Source organism: Pelodiscus sinensis, chromosome 1 (assembly GCF_052426305.1).
Source record: "Pelodiscus sinensis isolate ZL-2025 chromosome 1, ASM5242630v1, whole genome shotgun sequence".
NCBI lineage: Eukaryota > Metazoa > Chordata > Testudines > Trionychidae > Pelodiscus > Pelodiscus sinensis.
Genome location: NC_143052.1, coordinates 295,788,363 through 295,807,669, shown reverse-complemented (window position 1 = coordinate 295,807,669; position 19,307 = coordinate 295,788,363). Strand labels below are relative to the sequence as shown.

At 42.7% G+C, this 19,307-nt stretch overlaps 1 protein-coding gene across 1 annotated transcript in view; it reads left to right on the top strand.

The window, feature by feature from the left end:
* LOC102452749 (putative guanylate cyclase soluble subunit beta-2) overlaps window positions 1-18,665 on the top strand; it is a 32,089-nt gene extending 13,424 nt beyond the window's left edge. The window contains exons 6-15 of the mRNA XM_089777306.1: window positions 207-403; window positions 5,096-5,219; window positions 5,497-5,600; window positions 6,911-7,127; window positions 9,042-9,362; window positions 10,700-10,848; window positions 11,314-11,460; window positions 13,170-13,324; window positions 16,543-16,706; window positions 18,448-18,665. Of these exons, the coding sequence (XP_089633432.1) occupies window positions 207-403; window positions 5,096-5,219; window positions 5,497-5,600; window positions 6,911-7,127; window positions 9,042-9,362; window positions 10,700-10,848; window positions 11,314-11,460; window positions 13,170-13,324; window positions 16,543-16,706; window positions 18,448-18,665 (1,796 nt within the window). The remainder of the gene's footprint in view (window positions 1-206; window positions 404-5,095; window positions 5,220-5,496; window positions 5,601-6,910; window positions 7,128-9,041; window positions 9,363-10,699; window positions 10,849-11,313; window positions 11,461-13,169; window positions 13,325-16,542; window positions 16,707-18,447) is intronic.
* Window positions 18,666-19,307: the final 642 nt, after the last annotated feature.

The window sequence follows — 19,307 nt, the reverse complement described above, 5'->3', positions numbered from 1 at the left end:
GAACCACCAGCCATTCTGAACAGCTGGCAGTTCCCTCTGGTGCCATGTGCCCCTGGCGGGGATAGGAGACTTTGTGAGTTCCCCCATCCCGTCTCAATTGCCCTGGAGACTTGGGGGTGGCAGGGCAGGCAGGATCACATGGCTTGGAGGGAAAGGAGCTAACACCAATAGGTCACCATATAAATCCATTATTTCTTCTGATTCAGGTATCATAGGTTCTGTTGCCAGAGACTTCTTCAATAGTGAAGTGACAATGGAAATTCTGACTCAACGTGAAGAAAAAGAGCACACTGGGAAAAAGGAGCATGTGATATTTCTTGTTCTGCAGAAGGCTGAAAGGCCAAAGAGAATAACCAGAAAGACAACAAATCTGAAAAGTGGAGACTCCCACAAAGATAACGAGGTGCAATAAATCATTTATGGAAATGAGGGTTTACTTACAGTTTTCTGTGCTTGCCTGGCTTCTCTTAATGTACAAGAGATGTTTTAAGAAAAAACAATCCACACAATCTCCCTTTAAGTTTAGAGCTGGATTGATGGATGGTGAGTCTGATTCTATCTTGTACCTTGCTGCTATATAAAATGAAGACAAAGTGGGTGTGGTTTACATACGATAGTGATCTATAAAACCATGACTGGTGTGGAAAAAGTGAATGGAAAAGTTATTCACATATTCCTACAATATAAGAATTAGGGATCACCAAATGAAATTAATAGGCAGCAGGTTTAAAACAAACAAAAGGAAGTTTATCTTCACTCAGCGCACAGTCAACCTATGGAACTCCTTGCCAGAGGATGTGGTGAAGACCAAGACTTTAACAGGGTTCAAAAATAGATTATTGGAGGTTAGGTCTATCAATGGCTATTAGCCAGGATGGGTAGGAATGGTGTCCCTAGCCTCTGTCTGGATATGGGTGACAGGAGAGGGATCACATGAAGATTACCCTGTTGTGTTCTCTCCCTCTGGGGCATCTGGTATTGGCCACTCTCGGAAGACAGGATATTGGGCTGGGTGGACTGTTGGTCTGACACAGTATGACCATTCTTATGCTCATACAGGGTATAAGGTCTACACAAAGGGCCTTAAAAGCTCTGGATAAGTCATAGGTTAGAGTTTGCACCAGAGACTGAATAATCAATTATAGACATCTTAATAATTAAAAATTATGCAATATACTGTACAGAATGAACCTCTCTAGTCCAACACTCTCTGGTCCGGCAACATCCATGATCTGGCATGATTTTGGTTTGCTGGATGTCCACTTATCATGGGTGTGGCCAAGTTTCCCATGGTCCCATAGTTTGTTTACAGCCACCAGTTCTGGCTCTCAATGCTCTGTGCTGTTATTTAGCTCTAATTTACCCTTAAATGTCTTTTAAGAGCCCAGTAACCAGTGGAAGTGTTGGTAATGCTGCTAGACCATATTGACTTCCCATAGTTTGGCAAATTCTCCAGTCAGGTCCTGAGGGTGCTGGACTAGAGAGGTTCAACCTTTATTTGAGAAAGAGCACATAATCACATAGTTAAACAGCGCATTATCATGCCTAAGCATAATGAAGCAAAGTGAAGGTTATCCATGCAAGCTTAGCGTTAACATTTCCTGTCTTTTAAGTGCTTAACATTTCATCCTTAAGGCTGTCTTAATGTAGTGTGTTAAAATGGACCATCTGTATGAATTGTTCACACACAAACATTCTCCTCTCTTTGGCTGCTGCTCTCCATAAGGCACTAGACACAGCTTTTCAAAAAGCGAAGGGGAACTATTTTACTCTATCGTGCTGCCCAGAAAAGAAATCCCATTGGGATATTGTGAGAAGCGTTGTGAAATTTGGGAAAGGTGAGTGCACTAACCTCCGTTACAGTGATCATAATGAGATATGGGGCTCAGCTGTGCAGACAAATGGACAGCGTCCCTGGAGGATGGCAGCCTGTTGGATATAAATACTGTAGGCAGTAAAACAGTCCAGATGATATCATTGATTTATGTAGGGATAGCAGAGTTTGGACTTGGTGAGAAGTTTTCTTGTTTAAATATGATCAGACCATAATTTACAATTACTTTATTCACTCCAGACCCTTTTCTTCATTTCCATTGATGAAGCTTGATGCCTAAGTCTCTATTCTCATTGTGAGGCCTTTGTGATGTTTTCTTCCCCATTTAGAATTATTTTAAAAAATATTATAGTGCAATGAGACCAGCCATTCAGCCATAGAGGCTGGAACTAGGCTACCTCACACTTTGGCTTGAAGTGGTTTTCATTAAATACAGTGTTTGTTTGGTGTGGTGGTTCTCAGTACAGTAATCTTCCGATAATCCGGCACCTTTGGGACCCGGGGGTGCCGGATTATCAGATATGTCGGACTATCGGAAGGGGGAGCTATGAGGGGTCTGGGTGGGGGGGTGCCACCCCAGACCCCTCATAGCCCCCCCTTCCGATAGTCCGGCTCTGCCCCAAGCGTCCCTGATTCAGCCGCTGCTGAAACTGACCAGCAGCGGCTGAATCGGAGATGCCTGGGGTAAAGCAGCTGGAGTGCTGCCGGGTTGGTCGGGGTAATGCCCACCCTTGGCGCTGCGAGACCAACCAGGCAGCACCCCAGCTGCTCTTGGGGACGCCTGGGGCAGAGCAGCTGAAGTGCTGCCGGGTTGGTCCTGCAGCGCCGCTCCTCGGCGCTACTGGATCAACCCGGCAGCACCCCAGCTTCTCTGCCCCAGGCGTCCCCAAGTCAGCCGCTGCTGAAATTGACCAAGAGCTGACTCCAGGAAGCCTAAGGCAGAGCAGCTCTGCCCCGGGCTTCCCGGAATCAGCCGCTGGTCAATTTCAGCAGCGGCTGAATCGGGGACGCCTGGGGTGCTGCCGGGTTGGTCCCGCAGCCCCCAGGGGCAGCGCTAGGGGACCTACCCTGCAGCGCCCCAGCTGCTCTGCCTCTGGCTTCCCCCCGATTCAGCCGCTGGTCAGTTTTAGCAGCGGCTGAATAGGGGAAGCTGGAGGCAGAGCAGCTCCAATGGTCCGGCTGCGGAGCACTTCCGGGTTCCTGATGGTGCCAGACCATCAGGAGTGCCGGACCGTCAGATGCCAGACCAATGGAGTTTTACTGTACCTACATTATACAAATTGTTCCAGCACCCCTGCACTCACAAGATTGATAGAAGCAAGCAAAGGCTTTTACTCACAGGTGTTTTTGTGGCCAACGTGACAAGCCTGGATCCCAGACTATCTTCCCAGTGGAAATGGCCACATCACACCACCACCAGCACAACCTTGCAGGCAGACTCTGAAGAGAAGCCAAGGACTGGAACGAGCAAGAAGAATTAATTCTCTTCCCAGTTTAGCAGTGGTTCCAGGCGGTCCGCTTTGAGATATTGTTGTGTAGATCAGTGTTTCTCAGCCTTTTTTTATAAAGCACCCCTTTAAAAAAATGTCTAAGTACCCCCAGTACTTATAGTTTTCAGACACACAATTTTTTTTCTACTCTTGCAACACATTTGTTTAAACAACTTAATCCTAGCTGGGCAGGCGATTAAATTTTTGGGTGTAAAAAGTACCAAAATAAAATGCTGTAAAACTTAAAACAAAAATTCAGTTTTCTCCAAATTTCAGTTGTGTTGACATACCCTCTCACCTCAGACTTCTCTCGAATACCTCTAAGGATTGAGAAACACTGGAGTAGATTATTTTTTTGTTGACCATGCTGTACCCTTTCTGTGGACTGCATTCTTGAGGACCGTGAATAGGGCACTTGCCAGCATGTCCAAATTCATATAGAATGAAAGCATTGTGAATTAATTTAATGAGTATGGCAGAGAGACAGTAATACAGCTTTAGCCAGGCATAACATGGGTAAGGGCTGTGCTTGCTCTGCATATACCACTCTGCCAGTGCACTTCTCTTCTGGGCTGAGATACACTGATGCTCTAGTCTAGCTGCTCTCATAAGTCAAGCCAGCTAACTGTGTAGCAGTTTTTAAAATGTGCATAGCTGGTAACCAGGATGAAACTACCCATCTTGTTCTCCTTTATAAACCAAGTCAGGATTTGAAGAGGGGAAAGACTAACATGCTAACCTGCTTCTTCCACCTTCCTTTTCCTCCTCCCTCCCCCCATTCCCGGCTATGCTGTGGTTATACTTGTTTGGGAGAAGCTGTGTGGTTACAATTTGAGCTCTTCTACCAACAACTAGAAAAACAAGCCATTATTCACACGTCACCTACAGGATCATAAGCACCCCATCCAGTTACTGTTGCTACCAGCCGGCCAAACGCACTGTTGACAATGATTCTCTGTGCTATCCAAAAGGTTTGTTATGGGAAAAATGTATCAAAAATGACAGAAGTAGCCTGTAGCATTACACAGTGCAGCTTTGTATGGCAAATGTAGTTACTTATCTTACTGTGGGCAAGGGCCTATTCTGTCAACATTTTCTTCAAACTCTATTTCATGTGTTTAATATATGGCCCATAAACACGGCTGCTGGGCAGAAACTTGGATTTGAGGTGAGTTTTCAGTGTGATAGCTCCTTTTATTTTTAATTTGGGAAATGAAAATCCATTTGGCCATATATACGTGACTGCAAGGCAGTGAAGAAGCCCAAGCAACACACTTAGACACACAGCTCTCCTGCTCCAGAGAGAGTTCTTACGTTTTTAGTCAAAGAAAACAGAGCACACCAGACAGTTTGGCCTACAGTTTGCAAGATAGTTAGATTCCTAATTTCCACTGTTATCAATGGGTATTAAGTGTAAGTACCTTTGAGGGCCTTTCTGCCTAGATGCCAGGACTTGCTTTTTCTCAGAATGTCTCTTTCTCTTCACGGTACAGATGCTTTTTTGTTTTTTGCCTGGAGCACCTGTGGTAAGACTGTTGCCAAGGTCTCTGCAGCTGCAAGGGACAAGGTTAGGTTTCTGCTTATAGTCACAGGGACTAAGTAATGCAGATTAGCCTATTTCAAGTGATATTAAAAATGTCATCATTAGATTGCACTTCTCTTCATATAAAAATAGATTAGAGGTGGTCAAAAGATCATTGACCTTTTTATGAAAAAATGGCTTTTTGATCAAAAAGATTGTGAAAATACACATATTCTTTGTTTTTGTTAGAAAAAAATCCACAATAAACTGATGAAAACTAAAAGTAGGTTTTTGTCAAAGTTTTTCATGAAAAGTAAAGATGCATTTTTCACCAAGGATACTGCAGTAAATGATGAACAGAACTTGTACCAGGGTTGAGCTTCAGCTCCTCTAGACTTGACAGGTCATGGATCTGGCCCTCATGGGATTGTTGTGTCAGTTATGAATGTAAGAAAACTGCTTGATCCCCACCACCTCTCATTACAATGTAAGCACTGCCTCTGAGGGGGAGATTTCCAAAGGCAGAAAGGACATTTATGATCCCAACTCCTGTTAAAATTCCATGGAATTTTGGTGCCCTGATTCCATTAGTGCCTTTGAAAATCTGCCTCTTATTCCTTATGGAATTTTTGTTTGTTTGTTTTTTCCAGGGAACTTGTCACTTGCTTTTGTCCCAGTTTATCCAGGGAGGCTTTGGGTGGAAGAGAGAACATTCTGCAATGCTTTTCCTTTCCACATCGTGTTTGATGAAGAAGTAAGACAACTTCCATGATCTGAAGCTTGTAGTTAAAGATGTTATGGCACAGAAAACAATCTAAGAGCTGGATTCTCGGCTGCCATGAATTTCATAGAAGCTGGAGCTAGACTGATATACAGCAGCAGAGGATCTGGCCTTAATTGTTCTGTCTCATGACTTATGTTGGAAATGAAGGAACATCACATTTTGTCTTGATATTTGCAGGTGCATAACAGAAATTAGAATTGATAAGTACCTGCTATCTTAGCATTCCCATTGGGCGATGGTACTTCAGGTCTGTGTGTCTGGTAGCCACTATTAATCCTAAATCTCTGTGGTGCGCTCAGCTGTGCTGTTGCTGCCTGCCTCCCCGGTAACTGTGCAAGAAGTACTACTTAAACTGGGCTAAATACTGCTTTAGTTACATCATTTTACACCACTAAAATCAGTGGGATTTCACAGGTTCCATTGCGAGCAATCCAAACTCATTTGTAGGCCCAGATCTATAGCCTTTGTCCTATCCCCAGGAGCTGTGGAAATGCTAGAACTTCACATTTTTTGAGCTGACCCCCTCACCTTGAGTCCTGCCAGACTATGGCTATATCTCTCTCCCCTCCTTGAACTCTCAAAGTTAGTTTCTTTTGGGGAGGGCTAGAAGGGTGGGGTTGGCTTTTTCATTTATCCACAGATGCATGCTAGAAGCTTGGATTCTAAGGCTATGTCTACACTGCAGGCTTCTTGTGCAAGAACTTTTTGCAGAAGAGATCTTCCGCAAAAAGTTCTTGTGCAAGAGCATGTCCACACTGCCATGTGCTTTTGTGCAAGAATATCCATAGGAGTGTGGACGCTCTCTTGCACAAGAAAGCTCTGATGTTCCCGTCCACACTAGCCTTTTTGTGCAAGAACTCTTGTGCAAAGAGACTTATTCCTCATGGGGAGAGGAATAACTCTTGCGCAAAAAGCCCTCTCTTCTGACAGATTTACTGTAAACTTTCTTGCGCAAGAACAGGCTTGTAATGTGGACGCTCTGCAAGTTTTTGCACAAGAACGGCCATTCTTGTGCAAGAAGCCTGCAGTGTAGACATAGCCTAAATGTCTGATCCCCAATGCTACCCTGAATACACTTTCTTGAGCTATCAAAGCAGTAGCCCATGGTCTCAGACTAATGAGAAGCTGGACACATGTTTATTCAATCCAAAATTAAACAGGTTTTAAATTACCCTCTCCCTTCCACACCCTCAAACAGATGTATTGTAGCATGACATTCCTTTATTTTGAAGGTGTTTTTAATTCTAACTCAGGTTTATGATTTTCCTTACTGTCCTTAGCTAAGAATCAAGCAGGCGGGTGTGAACATTCAAAAGTTTGTGCCAGGACTACGACGACCAGGGAGCAGAGTAGATAAATACTTCAGTGTCATCCATCCAAAAGTTACCTTCACCATTTTCACCATAAGGAAATTTATCAACAGTCAATTTGTCCTCAAAGTACATAGAGAAATGTTGCCCAACTCCTGGAGAAACCAACCCATGCTGAAACTCCGAGGTACTAACTAATGTCTGCTTTTTACTGCTGCCTAGTGTGACAGACCGGGCCGTATCTGGGCACAGCTGAGGGCATCCGCTCAGGGCAAATTGCTCAAATCCGGGGCTCCTTACAGCCCCCAGACTGGTGACCTCTCCAAAAAGGCCACAAACCAGTCTCACAGAGCACTTCAGCTGCCTGCCTGAAGCCTCACGAGCAAAACCCCTCTGACACCCCAGCAATATCCGTGCCCCAGATGGCCCTGGGCCTCATACACAGGTGGGGGGTCCTAGCACCCAATCCCACCTACCCCGAACAAGTCCTGTCCAGTTCCAAGAAACCAGTCACAGATCCCTGGTCAATTTACCCTCTGGATCTTACCCACAAATCACGCTGGGCCAATCCTTTAGAATCTATATCTAAAGGTTTATTATCACAATAAAGAAAAGCATGAGAGTAAGGTTGCTAAAGAATCATACATTACATGCATCGAAACTCCCAGTCCTCGATGCAGGCTCTAGCAGAGATGTTACAACTGCTGGTTTAAAAGTTCTTGTTGCACATCCTAGCATCAGGATGGGTTCACAGGTCTTCCGGGCTCTTCGATCCCTGCAATGCTGCCTCTGGGATGAAGTGCTGAGCTGAGAACAAAATGGCATCGACCACATGGCCTCTTTATACCTCCTTCCTGGCCTCTTCTTGTATGCAGCCAGTCACCTGGCCCTCAGCCTCTCTCTGCTGGCAGCTCTTAGGTCTCCGCCCTCATGCTTTAGGTGTGTCCTTGGCCCATCGAGTGCCATTGTCCCACAGGGCCTCACTAATCACCCTGTTCATAGCAATGCTCAACCACATTTAGAGAAATATTCAGCTTTCACACAGATTACAGATTCCTACCTACACACACAGACATTATACACTCACATAAATAGCGTACACAGGATCAGCAAACAATAAGCTCCCATTCAATACCCCACATGCCCCCCTTTTATACCATTTTCTGGGGCCAACACCCTCATGTAGGGGTGCAGCAGCGATCTGGCTGCTTCCCTCAAATTCCAGTAATGTGACACCTAGTTAATGGGGGGATACCCTGGCAGAGAGGAGCAACTGAAAAACTCGGAGGTTGAATTTTCTGAACTATAATTTTACTTTAGAAAAATTGGGTGAATTGTCCTTCAACTAATTACTAGACAGCATGGCTTACCAAACTGGTCATAAAGTGGAACAAGCTTGAGGCTCACTGAGTATCCTAATCAATCTCCCAGTCACAGTTGTGTGACATTTCTAAGGCAATATGCAAGGCTAGGACTTTTGTAACCACTGAGCACTGGCTTAACTCTACTCCCACTGAAATCAATGGGAGTTTTACCACAGAGAGTGAGATTTTTGAAAATCTTGCCTCTAATGCTTATTTACAGCTAGGGTGGCTCCTTGTTTCTAGAAATGTATACTGGCACTGAGGCTCATATTTCCATGAAGATCCTGGACACCTGTAAAAAATCACTGGCAAAAAAAAAAAAAAAAAGATCCATGTCACAAGCCTGCCCTCCATGGATCACCAGCTGGTGCTGTGCAAACCACTAGTGTTCCACAGTCCATGGCTCATGAACCACTCAGCTAAAGGTCACAATAATTAGAGTATTTTGGGGGTATATTCTTTTGTTTCTTTTTGCATCATGCTCAACCATTGAATAGTCCACACACACATACTGTGCAAGCAGCCTCTTATGTTGATGTATAAAAGTGCCAGTTATTTTAGGATTTCCCCCAAACTGTCCCAGTGTGTTGTGGAAAGTAATACTATTTAATGTAGATGAATTGTTTGTTAACTTTTATCATAGATTCATGTGGTGATTGGAAAAGCATCCAGGCAGGGAATATGTAGGGTAGTAAGTCCAAGTGTGTTGGCACTGACACATGCCTTTATATTTAAAGGTCAAATGATCTGGATGGAATCCCTACAGTGCATGATGTACCTGTGTTCACCAAAGCTCCGCAGTTTAGAGGAGTTGGAGGAAAGAAAAATGCACATTTCCGACATGGCACAACATGACACAACAAGGGACCTCATTCTCCTGAACCAGCAGCGTCTGGCCGAGATGGAGCTGTCCAACCAGCTAGAGCGAAAGAAGGAAGAGCTCAGGATCCTTTCAAAGAACTTGGAGGCTGAAAAGAAGAAAACAGAAATCTTACTGTATGCCATGCTGCCGAAACATGTAGCCAATCTGCTCAAAGAGGGAAAAAAGGTGGAAGCAGGTAGAGGAATTTCACTATCATTCAATACTTCAGGTTCAACTAGAATGGCTGGCCTTAACTTTTCAGTAGCCTTTTATAATTAGAGTGTTCTATGGGCATCCCCTTCCCTTGTCATTGAAGAAGATGATGCAGGTGATATGACCACTTCCATTATTTTGCAATAGAGATAAAATTGTACAGTTCTTAAAGGGTGAATACTCTGCCACCAATCAATAGCAGGGCTGGTTTCATGCGATGGTATGATGTACACGTGTGGAGTATATGTTTTCTTGATATTTCTGGTAATTACTGAAAGAAGAAAGGTTCATTTCATAAGCCCCATCCAACAAAACACTTAAGCAGGTGGTCAGACATTTGTTTGAGCAAAACATATTTGCCCACGCAAATCAAATAGCTTCCTAACACAGCCCTTAACTTCTGGCAACTACATGCACACATTTAGTCTGTGCCTTTAAAGCTGAGCATCAGAACTTGACTACACAAAACTGTGAATCTGATTTAGAGTCACTTACACTCTTCGTTGAAAAATGGATATAAAAGACATTACAGGGCTACTGCTGCACTCTTAACGGGAGAGGTTATTCATAAACACTGGCATATTTGCATTACTTTATACAAGTGTGTTATAAGAAAAGGAGCAGTGAATCTTATTTAAAAACAAATCTAAGGGTGCGTCTACACTGTACCCTAACTCAAAATCAGCTATGCAATTTGAGCTACGCAAATTGTGTATCTTATTTTGATGCTATTTCAAAATAGCTTATTTCATAGTTTGGCGCTGTCTATACAGCACCAAATTTTGAAATAAAGCGCTATTCCAAAATGTCCCTTACTCCTCATAGAATGTCCCTTACTCCTCACAGGGACATCCTAATAGTGAGCCTGAAATAACAGGCTTGTTGTGAAGACACGTGGGATAGCTATTTTGGGATACTTCAGTATTCCGAAATAGCATTGCAGTGTAGATGTAGCCTTAGAGATTAGAAGAATGTTGCAAACAGATATAAGATATTGTCAAAATGTGGCCAGCTATGACAGTATACTTTAAATATGAAAATATTCCAGATGTGATTTCAGTGAAATCTACCCAAGTCAGGTGCCCACATCGCATGGAAATTCAATGCCATTTGAGCATCTTAAGTTCTGCGTCGTAGGCCTGATCTGAAGTCAATTGGAGTTTTTCTGATGACTTCCATGTACTTTGTCTCAAACTAGTCAATAGGGTTTTGTTTGGCAGTTTACAGAAATCTACTGTCAACTTTTATTACTGATGTAGTCAAATAACAATAGATGCTTTTCTAAAGAACTATGCATCTCATATCTGATTTCTCCCTCAGGGGAATTTAATTCCTGCACGATACTCTTCAGTGATATAGTGACATTCACAAATATCTGCTCAGCCTGTGAGCCTATCCAAATCGTTCACATGCTGAATTCAATGTATTCAAAGTTTGATCGATTAACCAGTGTCCATGATGTTTATAAAGTAAGTGCTTCTATTGCTTGTGTTCTTTTTAAACAGTGCTTTTCTCTATGGCACTCCTCCCCCACCCATTCGTAATGCCAAAGAGGAGCTAAAATGGAGAAGAATGGCTATTATCATACCTCACAACTTGACTTATTTTCAAACTTCTGAGATGAAAATTTTGGGGAGGATCATCCCTATTTTTCCCACTGTGAAGATTCCGGAACTCAGAGTTTGTCTCTGGAGCATTTACAAAGTATATAAAACTAATAAAAATATTTCATCTAGAGCTAGGCCCTATATTCATCCCCGTTCTGTGACATGATGGATAAATTCAACCCCTAGTTACTACAATGTGAGTGTAAGGCACTCTTCACCTTACAGTATAGGACATTTTGCCATAAAGCCCAGTGAGGTTAACAGGAGTCTATTGATTTCAATGGGCTTTGAATGAAGTCCTTAAAGACATATTTTCCTGTTTCTCAGGTTGAAACAATAGGTGATGCATACATGGTAGTTGGAGGGGTCCCAGTGCCTACTACCAATCATGCCAAAAGAGTGGCCAATTTTGCATTGGGTATGAGAACTGCTGCCCGAGAGGTGATGAACCCAATCACTGGAGAACCTATTCAGGTACGAAACAGGTGAACTCTGATACAAAGTACTTCACTTATGTGTTTGGCTGAATCACACTCTACGTGTATGAGTAGCTTTAAGAAAGAATATAAGACCTACACTGTGTTTGACAGTGTCTGGCTCAGCAGGGTCCTGGTCTGAGAGTGGGACTCTGAAGTGCTATTAATACGAACAATACATGGTAATAATAAATTTATGTACTTTGTTGAATTTGGGCTGTAGGCCTCAGTTCTGCATGGTGTTGACCAGTGTTCTCTGTAAGCTGAGTGCTTGGGTGGCCACCCAGGATTCATGTCTTGCCCAGCTAATTAGCAGAATGACCAGTCAGCAAGCCTGAGTTCCTCCTGGTGATGCACATTCACACATGCCTCAGTGCACATAACAAAATTTATTCTACATGTAGATGGAAAAAATTAGTGGGAACACTGGTGTTGAGCACTAATCTAGAATCTAGGAAAACATTTAAGAGCATTTATCAGCTTGCAGGAGCAAGTCCATTGGGATCTGCTGTATCTTTATTGGCGTCTGTGTCTGTATGTAATTAGCAAGTCAGTTAATGGCTCCTGAACAAGAACAAAAGTAGCTGACCCTGATTTATTCCAATCTTTCCTCTCCTCTGTATGAGCTGCTTAACAGAGAGCAGAGGTATGGCTCTTTTCCCTGTTAGTTGAGACAGTATAAGCCATTTTATAAATCTTTATGGCACAACTATAAAAATGCAGTGTGAATTTCTACAAAAAAGACCACTACCTAATCCAGAGGTGGGAATAGTGTTGTAGAGAGAACATTGCAGGGTATCTTCTATAACCAGCTTTCATTTGTATTTTATGGCAATAATTTATGGTAAAGCAATGAGATAATACCAGCTTACAGAGCACAAAGCTAAGTTTGGGTAGAATGAATTATAAACGTCATAGGCATAGAGGTACGGTTTATTCTGTGACACTGATGTAACTTCCATTGGGCAATCAATGGGCTACTGGCCAGAGGTGAAATCTAGCCTTTTGCATGGGATGAATTTCACCCTACCTGAGCTTTGTGCATCTCTTCTCTGGAGCAAGAGTGCTCAGGTTTGCTTTCTTGTTTCTGGTTTTACAGATCACAAATGTTCTGAAGAAACTACACCTTTTACTTTAATTTCTGGTTATATCCCTATGAATATATTATCAATATGATATTAATGGCAATAGTATCAGTTTAATGGCCACATGGCACATTCACATTTTATTTAGTAAGATGAAAGACATAGATTAGTTCTAGTGTGAAGAGATGCCAATTTTCCACTGAAATCAACAGCAGTTGTGCACACTTCTTCCCTGGGAGGAATGTGTTCCCGCTATCCGTGCAAGCTGGCAGGGCCAGAAATAGAAGTGTGATATACTGAGAACACCAGAAGATGCAGCCACTCATCCTTCCATTTCATTGTTTGCTGAATTGTAACATCAGCCCCATTTTCTGGAAACTTGTAAGACAATTTTTAAAACTTGCTGAACCTCAAAAAAGCAGAGTTTCCAAAATATACTACGTGTTGTCTTTGGTGGTCTTTCTAGAACCCAAGCTGCAACTTAGTTACCAGAACAGGGAAGAAACTGCTCAGTACTAGCCCATGGAGTGGTGGATGGGGATGGGTGGCTGACATCTTGCTGATGATCACATTGAACAGCCAATACAATTTTCAAAATGCCATGTTGGGTTTATATTGACAGATCAGAGTTGGGATTCACACAGGACCAGTTTTGGCGGGAGTGGTTGGTGAGAAGATGCCCAGATATTGCTTGTTTGGAGATACTGTCAACACAGCTTCTCGGATGGAAAGTCACGGACTTCCTAATAAAATCCATCTCAGCCCAACAGCATTCAGGTAGTGTCAAAAGAGTAAATAATAATGAGATCCAAAACAGCCCAGAGGTCTTTTCCTCATTCTCTTCTGCTTACAGGGGTGGGGAGCCTAAGGCCCAAGGGCCGGAAGCAGCCCCTGGCTTGCCTGGATCTGGCCACCAAGGCTCAGGGGACCCCTCAGCATTGGGGAGCCCACGCTGGCACTCTGCAGGGCTGGAGCACACAAAATCTACTAGGCTGTCCACTCCCCCAGGGTCTGGTGTGTGAGAGGAATGTGGGGTGTGTCTTTCTGCTTCTTAGTAAGGGGCATGTCAGTGAAGGTTTTGATTTTTGTTTTTTGCTTTTCACTTGTGTGGCTGATTTTTCTGTGGATCAGTAGCTCCTGACCCCCAAAAGGTTCCCCATCCCTGCCAGCATTAGCAACAAACAGTTTCCTTCTTGGATGACAGCCAATGTAGGCACAGAGCACAAACTCCACTTAGTTCACAGTTCTTATCTATCTGGAAACATGAATGATAAAGTTTCACTTTCACACTTGCAATGCTAATAGTCTCAAAACAATTCACTAAGAGGGATACACTTTAAATCTGAGTGCCTAAACTGTGACTCAAACATGCTCCTGCTCAAGCAATATCCACATCAAGTGCCTATTTACAATCACTTTGCACCAATAGGGTTTGATTGTGGCACACAGGCACAGCTCTGCAATGACAGGGTCAAAAAAATGAGGTCCCCAGCTAGGAGCTTCTGTAACCACACTGCCCCTCAGAGCAATAAGTAACTTACACAAATAATGTCTTAACACGGCAACACTTCCTGCCCCAAAATAATAAATTATCCTACCTTGCGTTGCTTCCCTGTTGCTAAACTTCCCTGTTGCATTGCTAAACTCCTGTTGTATTTGATGGCAGTTCTGCCAGATTAAAAGCTGCAGGACTGGGTGGACACACAAAATATGTTTTTATAGACTATAACAATTCAGGCTACTCTTCTCCATGGCCATCAGAATTTTTGTGTATCAATCTTTTACAACTTCATATGCAATCCAACAAGAAATCAACAACAATTTGTGGGTTGAAGACATTTGCTTATTTTTATGTAACAAAAGAAAGATGCTATCAAATAGGCTAAACATCCAGGACAAAATAACTCAAGTTTGGGAGCTCAGCATCACAGGGGAATGTTTAACTCTGCATTCCTGATACAAGTTTGTGCGGGACTTCTAATTCAATATAGAACATTGGAAACTCTCATGATGAACATTCTGAATTTTAAAGACTGAAAACATTTCATCCTGCCAATAATTACTATAAAGACCAGTTATAACTAGAAATGAAACTTTATACAAATTACATTGTCTTAACTAAACAGAACTGATCCATATAAAGTATATTCTCAAGAACTCACTTGCTAACTTTACAGACCAGACTGTGTTCGCAGGACTTGCACTGAGAAAAGATACTTACTTGTGAAGTGAGCACAGTTGATTTTGAGCCATAAGCATGGAACCTCTCATTTTTTTCAATGTCACTTTTCTGTATTTAATTGTACATTTTGTTTACAGGGAACTTTGCCCACCATTGCCAAAGATGCAACTGAAGACAAATTGGTTAGGTCTCAATCATTGATGGATAGGCAATGGATGGGTGGGCTGCTAACCATAGGTGGAAGTCAGGTGTGGTTTCCTGGGGCAGTGTTTCTCAACCAGTGGTATGTGTATGCGAGAGAAGTCTGGGGGGTACCTCAACACAAGTGAAATTTGGAGAAAAATGTTCAGGATTTTGCCCTGCAAAGGGTATTGGGGAAGGGGTGGCAGCACGTGCCTGTCAAATTGAACATTTAGAACTGCGCACCCAGACACTAACAGACACACTGTGCATGCGCCTTAGCACCTGGAGGGAAAAGTATGTGCCTGCAGTGGCGGCGCCTGTAAGACCCAGGGCAGTTCCAAGTTGGGGGGCAGATTTGGGCAGGGAGAAAAAAAAATGACTTCCATGGCTACCTCTCCTAGTTAATTTCCTCTCCGGCAGCCTCCCCAGGGTGCTCCAGTGGGGAGGGCGGCTGAACCTGGAGACACATATTACCCTCACCCCCGCCAGCAGCTCAGTACAACGCATCCCCATCGCCCCTTCCCCATGGCACTACAGAGAGGAGCTAAAAGGTGATGAAGCAGCACAATAAGCTTTGCTCCAAAGAACTCCTCCTCCCTACCCGCATCAGTGGCATAGTGAAAGGGGGATGGAGGAGCAGTTGCCCCCGGGCACCATACTTTGGGGTGGGAGCGCACAGTCTCACGCAGCGAGCCTGGTGCTGGTGGGCCACTTGCTCCCTGCAGACAAGCCACCAAGGCAGGGCTGAGTGGCGAGAGCGGGCACTTCAAAGGTAGGGTTACCATAAGTCTGGTGCCTGGCTCTGGGGGAGGAGGGGCATTGGGTGAGAGCAGGGGAGGGCAGAGCTGGGGGTACCTGGCTCTGGTGAAAGGGTGGGTGCATTGGCGCAGGAACGGGGGGGGGGAGGCTAGGGTTGCCTGGTTCTGAGGAAAGGGTGGTTGCATTGGGTTAGAGCAGGGGTGGGTGGGGATGCCTGGCTCTGGTTTACTTATTTATTTAAAAGGGGTACTTTTTTTTTTTTTTTTTAAGTTGAGAAACACTGTCCTGGGATGTAGCAGGCTGCCTAGACACTACACATTGCAGGATTGGGGCTTGAATACCATTGTGTTCTGAGAAATGTCTTGATTAAGTTTGAACAGTCACGTAACATTTAAACGAGCCCTATTTTGTTCTGTACTTTCCCAGAGTAAACAGTCTTTACAGAAGAATTTCTAAGTTTGACCCTTATTGGGAATACTCACGTGCATAAAGTTTAAGCATGTGCATATTTTCAGAACAGGGGTCTAAGCTTGATGCTTCTATGTAAAGGCTAGGTGAAAGTACAACCTAGAGAAGCTGTTCACATGAAATATAACTGCTCATTGAAACGTCAGTGAGACTAGTCATGTATGTAAAGATAAACATGTGCAAAAGTGACCAATGGTCAGAAACTTAGCCTTCGGGCCAACCCTAATTAGAACAATTAACTTGTGCTTTGATTGCTTTGTTCTGTTTACAAAAACAGAACTATATAAAAAAAAGCATCCAACCCAACAAATGTTGCTCTGCAAAATATTCCATTCATCTTTCTTGCTCCAAATTCCAGCCTAGACTTTGTCCTAAAGGTTGTTCCACATTTTCCATTGTGCAGAGCTCTACACAATCAAGGCTTTGAAATAGTTGAAAGGGGAGAAATTGAGGTGAAAGGCAAAGGAAAAATGACCACTTATATTTTGAGGCGGAATCTCTATGCAACTGAGAATGAAATCATGGGGAGAACAGAAAAGCAGCACGTCAGACACATGGATGAGATGGGTGAGCTAAGAGAAATTTTCTAATCCATATATTGGCCAAATTGGTCAGTCTATAACAAAGGATAAATGGACATAAGTCAGATATCAGGAATGGTAACACACATAAACCTGTAGGGGAACATTTTAACCTGCCTGAGCACTCATTTATGGATTTAAAAGTAGCCATTCTTCTACAATGGATTTTCACAAGAGAGTGAGGCATTGACCTTCATATGCAAATTTGACAGTTTCCCGCAGGCTTAACAAAGACTAACTGGATGACCCATCATAAATCCAGTTTTCCTTACATTCAACAAGCTATTGACATCAAAAGCTGAGTATGGGATACTTCCAGCCTACTCAATTAGCCTCATTAGCACCTGCACTATTATTGACAGGTACATTTGATTTTTCTTCTCCCTTCTTTTTCTGTTATAATTTTGATAGCCCCCTCTTTTTTCTCCATTCAAGTTCATCTGAAGAAGAGGGTTTTGCCCATGAAACCTCATGATACTATATATATATATATATTAGTCTCTAATGTGTCACAGGACTACTCATTGTTTTTAAAGTTAAAGACTAACATGGCTACCACTCTGAGACATTTCCTAATCCATACAAAGGATGTAAAGTGATATTTCTCTTTATCCACATAAAGCTCATATGTTAAAAAGAATACCTCTTGCCTCATACATTAAACAGACATTGCATAGTTATATCCTTGCCTTAAGTTTGAAATCTAAGCACTCAAACTATTTTCTAAAACAGCATCTCAAACAGAGTTTGCAGTTCCACTGATTTCAATGACTGTTTTGGGGCTTAGTATCTCTTTTGCTCAGAGCAAGCAATGTTTTCTAGGGAGTGGCTTTAAATTGACAATATATATGTGAGTAAATTACAATTATTTGTAAAGAAATGTAATGGATATTGTCTTTGTATTCTTGAAAATTGTATTATAACCAGTCCAATTCAACTAAAAAACAAATAATCCACATTTTCTTCACATCTTTATTCTGAAGAAACCCTCTCAAAAATTCAATGAATTACATCATTTTAGCCAAATATATTTTTGGGGCCTGCTAATGACCACGTCATTATTTGTTTCTGTGCTACATTAGCTATTGTGCTACTAAAATCACGAAAAACAAAAAACATGATGAAGATACTATGAAAGTGGGCACCCTACTTTGGTCCAGAAGCCAAACTCTTTGCATATTTATTTGCTCACATGTCACCTGATATAGCTTTAGACCAGTGCCTTATTTAGCCTGTAAAATATTGACTGATGGAGAATGTCAATGACCAAAAAGTGAATAAATCAATCCAACTTCACATCTAACAAGGTGAAAAACCAAATTGTTTTTGATAAGAACGAATTATTTTGAACTTCAGGAACTTGAAAACAATCACAGATTTAAGGCATCCTCCAAGATGTGTGCAGCCATTGGTCAGCACATGACAAAAAACAGAGACTATACATGCTATACATGCTGGGGATACTATACTATGGATCAGAATACAGACACACACACACCTGTGTGCCTAATTTGCACGTCAGTGTGGTAACTGCACACACAAATTCAGCCAGCCCATTGCTCAGACCTTTTCTAGTGAACACAGGTGAGTTTCTGGTTTTCAAAAATGTAACCCAGAAAGTTTTCACACTTCCAGGCTTTTGTTTAAAAGCTCTTCTTCCCATAAACGCCTAATGCAGACAGCGCACATTGTCACATGTGTGGTCTCCTTCCTCCCCCTTTCTGCAGAGGCAGATGCTCTGGGAAATCTAGCCAGCAAGACTATTGCTGTTATGAAGTATGCTGACAGCCAGCAGCTGCTCACCAGCAGCAGCCTTGCATATGGTGAGTACATCAAGGATTTGTTTCAAAATACTCCTACTACTTTATTTCACATAAGGACAGGGGAAGATGATCCAAAACAGTCTGCTAAATGTCATGTTTCATCTGCTTACCATGGTAATTAGTGACTTAGCCCGTGTCCAAACTAAGAATTTCAGCTTTTTGTATTGAGGCAGCTACCTCACTGAAAGCCCCTCGTGAGATGCACTGGTTCAATTCACCTTTACTTGCAACTGGAGTAAAACTGCACCAGTGCAGATTGTAGCTTATAGTCACTTTGCTTGTCTACACTAGGGGTTTGTAAGTGTGCAGTGATTGTCCACCAATGTTGTGTCCTGGGCAATTCACTATTGTAAACAAAACCTTTGAAAATCTAGGCATAAATATGGCTGGGTCATTGACTGGCCTACACAAGGCAAACAATCATGATTTATAGTTTATGCAAGGTTTAAAACACAATTCTTTTTTAAACCAACCCAGATCATCACAGGGCTTGAGGAGTATCAAGCTATGTTAAAGCATGTTCTATTCCAATTCCAACCTAAAGCAGCTTCAGTGACCTGATTTGACCTTATTCACTATGCCTGGCCAATCAGTAAAAGCGGCGAGGAGTCCTGTGGCACCTTATAGACTAACTGAAGTGTAGGAGCATAAGCTTTCGTGGGCAAAGACCCACTTCGTCAGATGCATGCATCTTTGCCCACGAAAGCTTATGCTCCTACACTTCAGTTAGTCTATAAGGTGCCACAGGACTCCTCGCCGCTTTT